We start from the raw sequence: 14,583 nt of genomic DNA, 5'->3' as shown, positions 1-14,583 counted from the left end.
CAGGTCATGGTAATCCAAGGAGCTTGGAAAGAAAAGTGACTGGACTTCTTTGAGTTTCTTGAAGACATTTCACTTCTCATTCAAGAAGCTTCTTGAGTTCTAAGACCAATTGGTGGAGTCTCATGTAAATCTCATTTGATTATGCAGATGATCAACAGTGGGTCAACAACCCTTATAAGAGACAACTCCCAATAGGGTGAAACATCTTCAAGAAACTCAAAGTTAATGGGTTGTTACCGACATCTGGTGAGAATTTCACGTCGATAGCATTTTAAAAAAGAATTTTACTTAGAAAATTGTGATCAACAGTTATTTTACCCGCTGTAAATGTAACACTTTACTTTTGTGACCACTGAAGTATATTTTATTGAGAACAATTGCCAGTACATAAAATTATGAATACAGGTCTGGAAGGGAGTATATTAATATTGTGGGGTGACTGAACATTGCTGGAATGTGCATAAGCACGTTTGAAGCACTCGTGATTAACAGACTTGTGAAACGACTGTTAAGTAATGGTTGGACAGAATTAGACTTTTTAGCACTTACGTGCATTTTATGGCTCATATAAAAGCCCTCATTTGATTAGGGCTACACCCTGAACAGTATAAACTGGATCCTGCTCAGTCACAGTGGTTTACAGTGTGAGTGATCAGGTAGCAGCTGGGTCTTAGATTTCTGCTCCTTTCAGTTTAATTACATACATTTGCCAAAGCAATAAGATAAAGGGTGTAACATATAACATTTATTGAGGGCTGTTTTGTGGCTTAACACTTATTAAGTGCTAACTTAATACATAAAATGCTAGCTTCTTCATTCTTCTGGGAGTTTCAAGTATATCCGCTATTGCTAGGACTGCAATCTTCTGGACAGAGACTTCTGATGTTGCCAGAATCTGCTGGAGCTGGGCTTCCAGTTCCAGGTGTTACAGCTGCTAATGCAGTAAATACAAATGTGTCTTTTTTGGCCCCGACCAGTTGTTCCTTTAAGCCCTGTTTCAGCTGAGCTTTACTGTCACACGGTCTTTCTTACAGATGTTTCAGCTTAGACTCCCACACCCGTCACAACACTCTTCCACTCCTCACCAACTACCACTGTGTCTGACCAGTTGGTTGACAACTGATTGCCTGCCTCGAACTTAGCCCTGTTGTTCTCAACCACATTTAGTGGACTTCTAATTCATATACAGCACTGTCACTAGGTTGACCTTGGGTATACTGTCTCAGCTTGGGACTCACATCCTGCTGCTATGGACTTCTTAATCTCTTGGGCAACTTGTGCAATATGCAGCTTGGATCCTGTCAGCTGTGACTGACTCCTTCCTCTACAGATCTTGTGCTCAGGGCCTGTTGTTGTGATCAGAGGCTGGTTGGTATTTCTCTATGGAGGGGCTTGATCTCTTACCATATTTCCTGCTTCTGTTCCATCTGTATGGTGGTTGTGGTTTTGATGGTTATGTAAAGGTTGGGACCACCAGATTCAAGAGCATGCTAACAAGGTAATATTGTGTTTAATTGCAAATATAACAAAAACTCATGTGATGACTACTTTCTAAATGAAAACTATAGCTTTATGTTGCAAAGAGAGAAGCAGGTCAAACTGAGAAACTTCAATGTGGCCTGTAGTGCATTACAGTTTTTCTCCATTGGTTTGGCTCATTTCTTGAAACAGAAATTACATTCTCAAAACTCTAAGATCATTTAGCACAACACTATAGCTCACCTGCAAAAGCTCATCTCTTCCAAAACTGTCCACTCAAGCTTCAGTCTAAATCCCTTTCTCATTTAAACAGTCAGTGTCTCCAAAATGGCAAAGATCCTTCTCAATAGCTTTGGCTCATTTCTCGACACAGATCGGACATTCTCATCATTCTTCGTGCTTTTGTCAAAATAAACCTGGATGGTTGATCACAACAACATGGTCCACCTGCAAAAGCTCATCTCTCCAAAAACAGTTCACTCATGTGTCAAAACTACATTTCTTTCTAATCTGAATAGTCAGTGCCCCCAAAATGCATCGTCCCTTTGGCATTGTGTGAGTACTGCCATACAAAATGTTTAGATGTTTTGTCACTATGGGAGAGGACCAACAATATACAACAGAAAAGAGTAGCCTCCAAGGTTTGACATCACAGATTGCACTCACACTACCAAGGAAATTATAACCATTTTTTATTCACACGCAAAGAAAGTTTCATACATATGTAAAAAGAAAATGTACATTACAGTAGTAAATTGTATGAACACAAAATCAAAAAACAAGGACTTATTCAGTGGTCGCTGTACTCATTCTCCTGCTCTTGTCCACTGTCTTCACCCTCCTGATTATTTACACGCTGTTGTCCGTCTGGCCACAGATTCTCGTCCACATCACAGCGGATACTTTCTCTTGCGATGCAACGAGGGAAGAAACGGCGTGCATGCCGCAACCATCCCCTGCATTGATCTCCTGTAATGTCGTCACACGCTGCGTCCATAGCATGGAGCAGGGACGGCTGATCCTGAGCATGATTCTCATACACTATCCACCTCCAAGCAGAGAAAAACTCCTCTATCGGATTGAGGAAAGGAGTGTAAGGTGGTAGGAACCCCATGACCATCCTTGGATGCGTTGCAAACCAGCCCCTAATGAGTGGGCTATGGTGGAAATTGACATTGTCCCACACAATTAGATAAATGGGTAGGTGAGGCCCTATGAGACCGCTCTCATTTTCAGGGATAAAATCGGTATAAAGGCGATCCAAGAAAATGAGCTTGTGTGTGTTGTATGGGCCAAGACTGGGGGTGTGAGTGGCCACACCATTCTCAGAAATGGCAGCACACATAGTTATATTGCCCCCTCACTGACCTGGGACATCCACTGTGGCCCGGTGGCCAATAATATTATGGCCACGTCTTCGGCCCTTGGCCAGGTTGAAGGCTTCATCCACGAACACCAGGATGTGAGGGGTCTCATGTCCTTCCAATGCCATCATTCTCTAAAATAGAGTAAAGAGCATAAAATCAGTCATACAGAAGAGCCATATACTACAGTTAGACAATTACATGTTCTCCCCCACAGGTTCAATATACTACAGGCCACTACTCCAGTGGTTCTAAACTAGTGATAGGCCTATGAGGAAGTACTGCAGGGGTATTTGATAGAAAGGGGAGTGGGAAATACTGATGACTTACTGAGATGTTACAGTAAAACCTACAGTATTAGATAGATTTGATTGGAGACAACAAAATAAGGATTATAATGAGAATTGTATCATACAGTAAACTGCAGTTTTCTGTTGAAATTGTTGAAGTCAGATGAAGCAAATACTGATTCTGAAATCAGGTAAAGGAGGTATTGAAACCAAATAAGTGAACAACTGCTTACTGTGATTACAGGTAAGGTTATAATGAGAGACAACCAGTAACTGACTTACATTTACATACTGGTAGCGCAGCTCCTTCACTCTGTCAGAGTTCCTCTCAAATGGTACCCTGTAGATTTGTTTCATTGTCATCTGATGCTTCTTCAAAACCCGGTCTATTGTGGAGATGCTTATTGTGTTTATATTCTGGAATATATGATTGTCCTGAAGGATGCCGCCGCCTCCTCCTCCTCCTCCTCCTCGAGGAAGAACTTCCCCTTGTCCGTTTGCTTGGCCTTGTCTATCCATGTTCAGAGATCAGACTGGCTCTGGTCAAGCTCTATATATCTGTGTTTGGCAGCACACAATCATGGAACACACCTGTGTGTGACACTCCCCCTTCGTTAGTATAGTTTCACCTGACTGTCAATGACTGTCATCAATTTATCAAATATTCAAAGAAATTCATATATGGTATTCATGGTATTATGTTCTTGACCAATTTTGACAATTGAGCAGACAGTTGTGCATGCGAGTACTTATACAATGAAATCATGCTGACATGTTTTGGAGGGAATGATCATTAGACTGAGAATCAATTAATCAGTTTAGATCTACGAGATCTATTCATTTGGAAATTGTGCTAAATGTGGGCTAACTGTATAACTGTAGGCTACCTGTACTTAATCATTTGCAAAGATGCACTGAGACAATTGAGACATGTACTAAGGCATTTGCCATTTGATAAAATGAATGAGAAATGCCATTCTGTTGTGAACATTTACCAAGAGGTTTGGAGGTTTGTCTGTGTTATTTTGAGAATGTAATTTCTGTTTCAAGAAATGAGCCAAACCAATGGAGAAAAACTGTAAGACAACTATAAATAGAATGGACATTAATAGCACTCCATAGCCTTTAATACATTCTACAATCAGCTATCTCAGATTACTTTTTATAAATTATTATTTTTTGAAGGTGGTTTGTACAACTTACTTAAGATACAAAAACTATGAGTGTAATCGGCATTACAAAACACAAAACAGCTAATAAGCACTGAAGCCAGAAAGCAACTGTACTGTGACTCCATGGCATGAAATTACTGAGCGGTAAGAGAGGAAAGAACCTACCGGTTTCACAGCACTGAAGGCATAACACCTCATTTAGACTCAATTTAATTAAAGCACATAATAAAGAAGGCATACGTCATGTGTTTATGTAATTCACACTGAATATTTCATCAAAGCACAGATGTAAAAGCAGAAAATCTAAATTTTTTCTGTGTACTGAGCAGAAAGAAGAAATAATGACTTTTAGCTGTAGCAGGTCATGAAGGAAAAAGCAAAGTTATTATTGACCAAACTGTGAAGGGGATTCATGTAAATAGCGCCTCACCAATTAGGACTGATTAACCATCGACCATGCTTGTGATTACATCCTTAAAAAGAGAAAGATTAATCAGGAACATTAAATGCCGTGTATTTCTTTTCAAATCCCAAACTGTGAATCATCTAACTTTGTCTCAGCTGCTGCAGACTGATATGTTTCTGTGAAATCTGTGTAGACCCATCCACATACAAGCTCATGGCCATCTGGTGTAATTTGCACTCAGCCTACTCAGAATTTGTGAAATATTTTACAAATCATTAACCTTCTTGTCCTTTTTACACGTTTCAGCAAAAAGCTCCAGTTGTATTTGTGTGGGAGTCTACAGATAGCTGAACAACTGAATAATTCAACTTCTCATTATCTGTCTCTCCCACACAAGTCGGTGTCAATGACCTGAACTTGAACTGTATCAGACTATACATACATATATGTATGTATGTATGTATGTATGTATGTATGTATGTGTGTATGTGTGTATGTATGGATAGATAGATAGATAGATAGATAGATAGATAGATAGATAGATAGATAGATAGATAGATAGATAGATAGATAGATAGATAGATAGATTTATATGTATGACATGCTCTTGCTAATATAGTATGCCTTGCCATGAGTGTGTTGACAAGAATCTTGTAAAATGACATCTCCACTAGACAAAATCAGAGAGGCAAGGCTGAGATGCTTTGGACATGTGCACAGGAGGGAAGTGGAATTGGATAAAGGGTGTTGAAGATGTAGCAATGGAGCTGCCAGGCAGAAGGAAAAGAGGAAGGCCATGCAGAGGGTTGGTGTGACAGAGGAGGATGTTATGGGACCCTCAAAAGGAGCAATGGAAAGATGAAGACAGAAGACACATGTCAATGTCAGTCACATGACACAGGTTGTTTTTACATTTTAAACTTTTTAATGTTAACTCTAATTAACAAATCTAGCAAATATGTAGAACAGCAAAACTGATCTTTTTCTAATATTGAAGGGTTGAATACTTTTGTCTGAAGCATCTGTGCCGCATCACTGCTGATACTCTGTAAAGGTTCAGAAAATCATGAGCCCGTTTTCTGTAGTTTTCTGTGGGTGACTGGCCTGGGCTGCAGTCACACCAGTTTTGCACATGGTCTTCTTTTTTTTTAAACCACAAAGCTACGCTGCTGGAATAGCCGTGCTGTTGAATATCTTCTGGGTTAAGCAAGACCTTCCCTGAAAAGGCATCATCTGGAGAGGACCGTTTTTTGTTTTATAACCTGTATCACTCAAGAGAAATGTTGCTCCTCTCTTTTTGAGCCTTGAGGACAGGGTGTCTGTGATTTCTAAAAAAATAACTAAAATGTTTTGTTCACTGTGTTTGAGTTAGGCTTACACTAAATGACTGAACTTTCTTTGATATAAATCACTAACAAATTCCAACAAGATATCAGTAAAAAAAAACGAATACAAAGGAAACAAAAAGGCTTGAACAGATATAAGAAACCAGCTGAGCTGTTGTAGGAATTTTCCAGCCTAATGTGTGTCAGACCGTGTGTTTAACAATTTTCTGTAAAACTAAATGAAGTCACCCATTCTTTTCATTGGAGCCTTTATTTTGTGTCTTAGTCTTACATACATCCATCTTCACAGCTAGTGTGTGTGTGAAGACTGAAACAACTGCACTACTTACAGTTTATTTAAACGATAAACAATGAATACAGTTTGAAAAGTGCCAGTTCATACTGAATCATATAATACCAAATCAAAACACGTTAATGCTGACCCACGTTTTTGTCCACTAGGTGGCAGTATTCCCTGCTCCCTGTATGACACATTCACACCACTGTTGTTTTCTGTGGCAGCTGAATGAATTCATGGTGACAGGAAAAACCAAATTGTGGTTTGTCTCTGTGTGTGCGGGAATGAAGAAAAGACACCGGCCATACAAATGTCTCTAATCTGTTACAAGGCACACAGAGCAAATCATAGCCTGTTACTGCAGCTAAGCCTAACTCCTGCATCATCTGAACAAGCACAACATTTCAGGTCAGATGTCTGTGAGTAAAAATAAGAAGGTGAGAGTTCAGTGTGATCAGCAAGCTAATAAAGTCTGGACAAAACAGAGCGACACCTCATCAAAAAGTGCAAAACATGTTGGCATCTTACTGACAATAAATGAGACAGCTATACTGTGTGTACCAAGCATATGAGTGTCAGATTTACACAACAATACAGTACACTTTAACTGTAAGGCACTTTACACATACTTTTCATTTACAAACGGTGTCACATAATACATCAAAAAATTTATACTACATCACTGATTTCAATGATAAGGCACCCCTGTATAGGCTGGTTCGTATGTCAGGTGTTAATGATCGATGACAAAGAACCCGCTGTTTGTGTTACGCTGCAAACACTGAAAACCTTTCTATCATTTTTCCATCACACCCAATGGCACAATCTCATTGATTGCTTTGCTATAACACAACTCTTAATCCACAGGTAGCTGCAGGTCTCCAGTAGAGTCCTTTTGGCCCAGCAGATTTAATAAAAGAAACAAATTCCAAGCACCAAACTTTCTTTCTGTCTAGAACAGAAACTAAGTTGGTGTTGGTATTCTACAATTTCAAATGTAGAATGTGCTGAAATTGTGAGAAACATCAAAAGCTGACCCCCTTCACCTCAGCTCAACAAGAGAGCGAGAGAGAGCCACAGTGGTTAGTGGTGAGAGAGAGAGAGAGAGAGAGAGAGAGAAGTGATCACGGGAACAAATAAGAGCAATAAAACATTATTTTCTGTTTCACCTCGGTTACATTTTACATATTAACACGCCCACACCGCCACATAAAGCCGCAGGAAGGTGCCACATTATGGTATTTTTAGTGAAAGCAGCTGAAGCACACGCTGCATCCTGTCTAATGTAATGTCTGTGCTCTGAATATGTAGCTCAGGCCAGCCCTCTGTCAAAGAGATGGAAATAATTCATATAATTCATGAAAATTTCAAGAGATTTTTCATTACAGTCATCTCTCCTAATACACACTGGGTATGTAACACTTAAACTGTGGGTAGAAAATTCGATACTACAACTAGAGAAAATGAAAATGACTGAACTGGTGTCCTTTGAAGAAGTTGCTTTGAAAACAAAGACTGGGTCTGGGACTACTCTCATCCTTGCTGACAGCAATAAGATGGAGTTAGTCTGCTATCAGTTTGCAATTGAATGGGGTCAAGTTAGCGTTTAAATGCGGTCAGATTTTGTTAATATGGTGATCAACTGTGTTAAACTGGTGAAAAATACAAATTCATTGCTGTCTGTATCCACAGAAATTCATATTAAACAGAAATTTACATTAACTGCTACTGCCAACCAGAACCATGGATTTAAAATTCAGAAATCCCTCCACAAATAATGTAGTTGCTGCATTACGGTCATTTAACTGCAAGATGACATTGGCGCTCAGCAACTTTGCTTATATATAAAGACATAATGAGAATATAATTTTGGTGGCAAGCTGTTGAATTACAAGTTGTTGACTGTTACACACTTAACCTTTAGGCAACCAGTTGTTGGTCCCAACTATTTGAAATAAGTCGCCAATGTGAAAAAAGTCAGTACAAACAATGACTGATTTTTCCTAGTCACAAGGAGGTGGTCATTCTATTGTTCTCTATGTGACTGAGACATATCTGAAAAAGCCAAGGATAGAGGAGGTGGATACTGTAATGTAGCCCATGAGTACCAGCGTGCTAGCTCAGATTTGTGTGTCTACTTCTCAACCATCACAGTCAAGAAATATCCAACAAAATAAGAAGAATAAGATTAAAAAGCTAAGTCTTATTTGTACCCTCAGTGCGCAGCGAGCACAGAGAGTGACAACTAAGGAACTAGCTTATTAATTTTTTTTAGTGTCACCATGCTAATTCTGACTTGCTAGGAGATACACACTTGTGTCACAAAAAACACTACAGCCCACAAATCTTCAACAAAATAAGGAGAAAATAAGATTAAGTGTGGGAAAATTAAAACACTGTATATACCAGCAGCTCTGAGACACAGGCGAACTTGGGCTCAATACTAGCATGCTAAAATGCTCTTTATGATAATGCTAGCATTATTAGTAGAAGGAATGTTTAACATGTTCCCCATCATAGCTTAGCAGGTTAGACAGCTAACATTTGGCTCGAAATACATAGCACTATTGAAGCTTATTAGACGCAAAACAAAGTGCATAGTCATTTTTAGACTCTTTTTGATAGAGACTTAATTTTTGCTCTAGCATTGACAATATGGTTATTTTTTAAACTATACTGCAAAACTTAGTATGTAGGGATGACAAAGTGTTTGACATTTGGACTGAACACTTAAGTATTTCCCATAGATGTGGCTGTAGTCCTGGGGGTTTTCTGTAAATGTCCCAATGTAGTAAAATAATTTCTTGGGGCTAGATTTTGGGTTCAATTTTAAGCACCCCTTTAGTGTCATTAAACTTTATTTTACAGCTGTAATCAGGAAAGCAAGTTAATAAATAGCTTTTTAGTGCAGGTTGCACATTAAAAAATTGGTGGGTCTGACAAAAAACAGCAGAATTTCTCGCATGTCCATCACTACAAAGTAAAAAACCAATGCCATATTGTGAAAATGCATTTTGATGTTAGGTCTGTAGGGTTTTGCTTTAAATGCTTTTACATTTATTGGGTATCAATTTAAACTTAAACAGTTTGCAACAGAGGCAATTGAATGACATTAACGGTAATTACGGCACTTGGTCTGATCATTAGCATACAAAGCTTTTGGCGGCCACAGTGCTGGACATCATTACCGTATATAGAAAAGCGACACATGGATTATACACATACTATGTAGTAGAACTTCAGCTTTTTATAATAACATGCTTATTAACATACATCTTCGTCTCCCTTCTACTATTATCTGCTCGGTCTCCCATGGCAGTGCTGATTTTGTCTTATGGATGGCCTGTCCTCGTCTCCTGGTGTGACAATAGAAGTGACATTTGTTAAACAGCCACTTCAGTAAATGACAGGAAACTGGGCTGAGCAGAATAGTGAAAATGTCTTTGGAATCTGTAAAATAAAGAAATAAAATGAAAACAAAATTCTTCTTTTGGTGGGTAACGAACATTAAAAGGCTGCTGAGGTTCATTTGGTGGTCATCCAGCTGCACATATGGGCTCGGTATCATCTGCCTTTAAACATTCGGATTTTGTGCTTGTCTGCCAGCAGCAGGGTGACATTATATTCGTAATCTCCATCGTGGACTCCTGTGTGTCGGAAAGCTCCGGCCAAATGGTTCTCCTCCCAGTAGTGGTGCCAGTTTCCATACTGGTCTGCACCGAATCCAAACACACTGACCTGTAAGAGACAAGGTTAATCACAGTGAAACTACCACAGATGCTCTTAGTGCATAATAACATACTTTGCAGTATCTCCAAAGTTCTCCAAATGCCTTTTTTTAATCATCAACAGAGCGATCTTTGCTTCACAAGTCCAGTTGTGGAAGCATTTTGCAAACTTTGAAATTGATTTTTTACAGAAATACACTGTGCAGTATCACCACATGAGGCCAGTGATATGTGATGAGATTTTGGTGACACTAGAAAACAATTTTGTTTCTACTACCTATTTTTTTTTTATTTAAAAAGAGAAATTGTTGTAATTTGTAGATGGTCTGGATGCACTCATCCCACAGCCTGTTACACAGAAACTGAATTCAATTTGGCTAGATCAGATGATGGCTCATTTTGATGAAAATTTGGTTCTAGCCCATTGTCTACACAAAATAGTTCGCTGTTGTCACTAATGATGCCATTTAACCAATACAAGCCTGATCAATTCAACAAGCAATGGAAACAATCTGAGGAGAAGAGGTGGAGCCAGGTCAAGAAAAGTAATTTCAGGTGAGCAACTGAATTTAAACACAACCTATAATTTCTCTTTTTTTTTAAAGAAGGGAGACATATCTCAGCCATTGTCCATTTTTGTTTTTGCTTCATATTTTTGTAGACTTCTAAGACATCAATATGAGGTTTAAAGGCCTGGGATACATCCCCTGAACACTGTGCTTTTCATTGTTTCATCTAGGGTGTACTGAAAGCTTAGTTCTGTTCTTATTTTTACTCTCTGTATGCATGAGCAGACCTTTGTGTGGTTCTGACCACAGATAAAACTGTTTGGATGGGTTTTTAGATTTTGCCAGAAGAATCAACGGTTTTGCGAATGTAGTTTGAGAATTGGGTTTTGTTTTTAGAGTTATGAGAAAAGGGTGAAATGTTTCAAGAAATGTGTCTCTACAAGTGAAACAACTACAGCAACTGGAGGAAAGTGTTTCTTTAATTTGAACAATATTTCATTAAGGCGATATTGACATTGGAAGTTTAGTCAACATCTTTGCAGAAGCACTTCTGAACGCTACCAGATAGTGATAGCAATGGTTAAAAAAAAGACTTCAGCGTTTATGTCCTCAGTCACTCATTTTGGGTCATATTGAATAAAAAACTTCATTCTTTTTATTGTTTTGTTCTTCCACACTGAGGGCACATTCAAATCTCGCATTAAGAGATTTGAATGTGCAATCCAGTGTCAGTAATGGAAAGGAACGAATGGGATGCTATCAGTGATTGTACAGCCAGTGTGCAGTGGCTCTTCAGACCAGTCGATCGGCCCCAAAAGTGCGTTGGCACACTGGAAATATGCCAGATTACCAGTGATGGTAGAAACGTTTATCTCGAGGCTTTAAATTGATCTATGGTAGCTGTTTCTCTTCTACACTCTCTATGGGTATACTTAGTTCTTAATTACTACATCAAAGCACATTGGCATGGAGGCACTCAGCTTGTGGCACTGGTTAGGAATTAGCCCAGGTTGCTTTTATAGTGCTCTTCCATTGGTCTTTTTTTTTTTTTGGTCTGGAGTTTCTCATCTTTCTCTTGTCAATATGTCATAAATTTTCTATGGGGTTCAAGTTAGGCAAGCTGGCTCATCAGTCAAGCACACTAAAACAACCTTGACAGTAAACCGTTTTGTAGCAGTACTGGCTGTGTGAGGAGGTGCTAAGTCCAGCTGGAAAATTAAATTGGCATCTCCATAAAGCTTGGATTCTTTTCAGATTCTGTGCCTCTCCATTCTTACTCCAGACTTTGAGACAGACAGACTTTCAAATGAAATGCTGAATGTCCTCATCTTAAGTCCAGTGTCCTCCACTGAAAAGAGGACACTGGACTACTGAACATAAATCTCTAACTTTCCATTGATGTGCCCTGATATAGCACTTTGAAAACAGCCAGGCTTTTCAGCAATGACCTTCTGTGGTTTGCACTCTTTCTGTGGGGTGTTGATGATAGTCATCTGGACAGCTGTCAAGTCAGCAGTCTTCCCCACGATTGTGATTGTGTGTATTGAACTAAACCAGGAGATCCATGATGTTTCTAATACTTGAATACTAATTTACTTAAACTCAAAATAATATATTCTAATAATATTTTATTTTTGATTTCCATTACCTGTAAGCCATAATGATCAAAATGAAAACAAAGAAGGTCTGAAATAGCTCACTTTAGGTTTATTAAATACTTAATTTCTTGATATGTGCGGATATTTTATCTGTGTCTGTTCCTCAATCTTTGCCAGGTCACAACTCTATCATTTTACCTTGATGTAATTGAGTATGACATCACTGCAGGCTGAAATTATCTGCAGTGTTTGGACTGTATTTCTAAAACAATCTGACATCTTAGAACACATCAGATAAACACACAAAAATATGGATACCAGGATGACAGTTATTCATAATGAAGTTTGAGGGTCACACAAATTAGAGGACTATCCAAGGAAAAACAATAAATAAGGAATTGGCAGGGAAATATGGGAGAAACTTATGAAAAATGGAGGTGTTGGCAGGAATGACTGAGCAGTCACACATATGTTACCTATTAGAGTAGTTCTCCTTACCTCATCGCATATGTGGACAGCGAGCAGCAAACTGAGGAAACCGGTCGAAGGATATCGTCCATGACTGTCAAGCCACGATTCGTAGACGTATTTGAAAAATGTTGGACTGTAAATCAACACCTGAAAAAGAGTGAGAAGAATTTCTACTCCTTTGTCATTTATCAAAATCAGGAAATGAAGAAATGTAAGTCACCAGTGCAGACTGCTTTTTAGATATTCGGTCTAGAGCAGATTGTGCTGGGCCCCAAATCGAATTCTTTATGGTACACTTCAGAAAAGTGGATAATGGTATAAACTTAGAGACAACAAAATAAAGCCAAGATGTGCCCAGAATGTGCTTTGTGTGCCCTTTCTAGGAAAATAAACCCTCTTACCACATCATGCTTTGTAAAGTGTAAAAGAAAATAAGATACACTCTCCACTTCACCTTGATCACACAACACACAAAATTTTTTTCTCTTGAATATTATGGAATCAATTGACGTCAGTAGCCACTGAAAAACACCCTGCTATCATCTGTGTGATTAAAGAGCGTTGACTTCAAGTTGAAAACAGGACTTGTGTCTTCTATTTGATTTTATAAAGATATTTTTAAAGAACTGGCATGACCTGTTAGCGTGATGCTACACTCGGTCGACGCTACACTCGTGTGGCTGTAGTTGTTAGAAATTGTCTTGACTGCATTAAAATATTTTTTTATTGCCACTGATCCTCTAATACAGTGCTGTGCATATTTGCAACTTTAAATATTTCAGATCATTAAACAATTTTAGTATTAGATAAAGATAACAGAGTAAAACCAAACAGCATTTTTTAAATGATGATTTTCATTTATTAATGGCCTGGTGTGAAAGTACTTGACCCCTAAAACTAAAAAATGCTTGTGGCACCCTTGGCAGCAAGAACCACAATGAAGTGTTTGCGAGGAGTCTTTTCAGTCTTTTGTCGCACTCTTCCTTTTAGGTTAGTCTTTATTCAGTCATACTAAAGAGTTTTCGTGCATGAGCGGCCTGTATAAGGTCTTAATTAATCATCTGAATCAGATTTAAGTCTGGACTTTGACTAGGCCACTCCTAAATCTTCATTTTGTTTTTTGTTTTTTGAGCCATGCAGATGACTTGCTGGTGTTCTTCAGATCATTGTCCTGCTGCATAATCAAGCCCATGAGCATCAGAGCTCAAACTGAAGGGTGGACAATCTCCGTCAGGATTTTTCTGGAGAGCAGAATTCATGAATCCATCAATTTGGAAAGCTGTCCAGGTCTTGAAGCAGCAAACAGCCTCAGACCATCACACGATCAACACCATGTTTGACTGTTGATATGATCTCCTTTTTATTAAATGCTATTCTTTTCAATCCAGATGTAAGAGAACTCAAACTTTCCAAAAAGGTCAACTTTTGTCTTGTCAGTCCACAGAATATTTCTCCAAAAGTTCATTAAGATGTTTTTTTTTGGAAATGTGAGATGAGCCTTTGTGTTGTTTTTTTTCTCAGAAGTGATTCTCACCTTGGAAATCTCAGTTCTTTAGATGTTTTTTCTGGGTTCTTTTGTGGACATCTGGATTAGTCATTAATGTAATGTTGGAGTAATTTTCGTAGGCTGGCCACTCCTGTTAAGGTTCGCCAGCGTTCCACCAGGTTTTCTCATTTGTGGTTCACTGGAGTCCTAAGCCATGAGAAATGACCTTTTAACTCTTTCCATGACTTTGTTTCTCACCTGCTTCTTTATATCATGTCATAGTTAGTTTTTAGATCTTTTAGCCTAGTTTACTTTATCAGACTTAAATTATTTCTTGATTTAACATATCTGGAAGTAATGAAGCCTGGATTTTGACTTGTGACATTTACCTTGTGAAATTACATCTTCCAGGTAGGTTTGGATATTTTTTCCCCCTAATAAATAAAATCATCATTAA

General features: G+C 38.5%; 1 protein-coding gene across 4 annotated transcripts in view; it reads right to left on the bottom strand.

Moving 5' to 3' along the window:
* Positions 1-6,288: 6,288 nt before the first annotated feature.
* LOC146549724 (CMP-N-acetylneuraminate-beta-galactosamide-alpha-2,3-sialyltransferase 1-like) overlaps positions 6,289-14,583 on the bottom strand; it is a 96,190-nt gene continuing 87,895 nt past the window's right edge. For all 4 annotated transcript variants that reach the window (XM_085261971.1, XM_085261972.1, XM_085261974.1 and 1 more), the window contains 2 exons: positions 12,668-12,787; positions 6,289-10,072 (listed from right to left, as the gene is read on the bottom strand). In XM_085261971.1, the coding sequence (XP_085118097.1) occupies positions 9,899-10,072; positions 12,668-12,787 (294 nt within the window). In that variant the 3' untranslated portion in view covers positions 6,289-9,898. The remainder of the gene's footprint in view (positions 10,073-12,667; positions 12,788-14,583) is intronic.

Source organism: Mchenga conophoros, linkage group LG22, assembly GCF_057382185.1.
Source record: "Mchenga conophoros isolate Kocher_MC1m ecotype Shallow Benthic linkage group LG22, M_conophoros_male_GT1.1, whole genome shotgun sequence".
NCBI classification, from domain to species: Eukaryota; Metazoa; Chordata; class Actinopteri; order Cichliformes; family Cichlidae; genus Mchenga; species Mchenga conophoros.
This window is presented reverse-complemented; position numbering and strand designations above follow the sequence as displayed.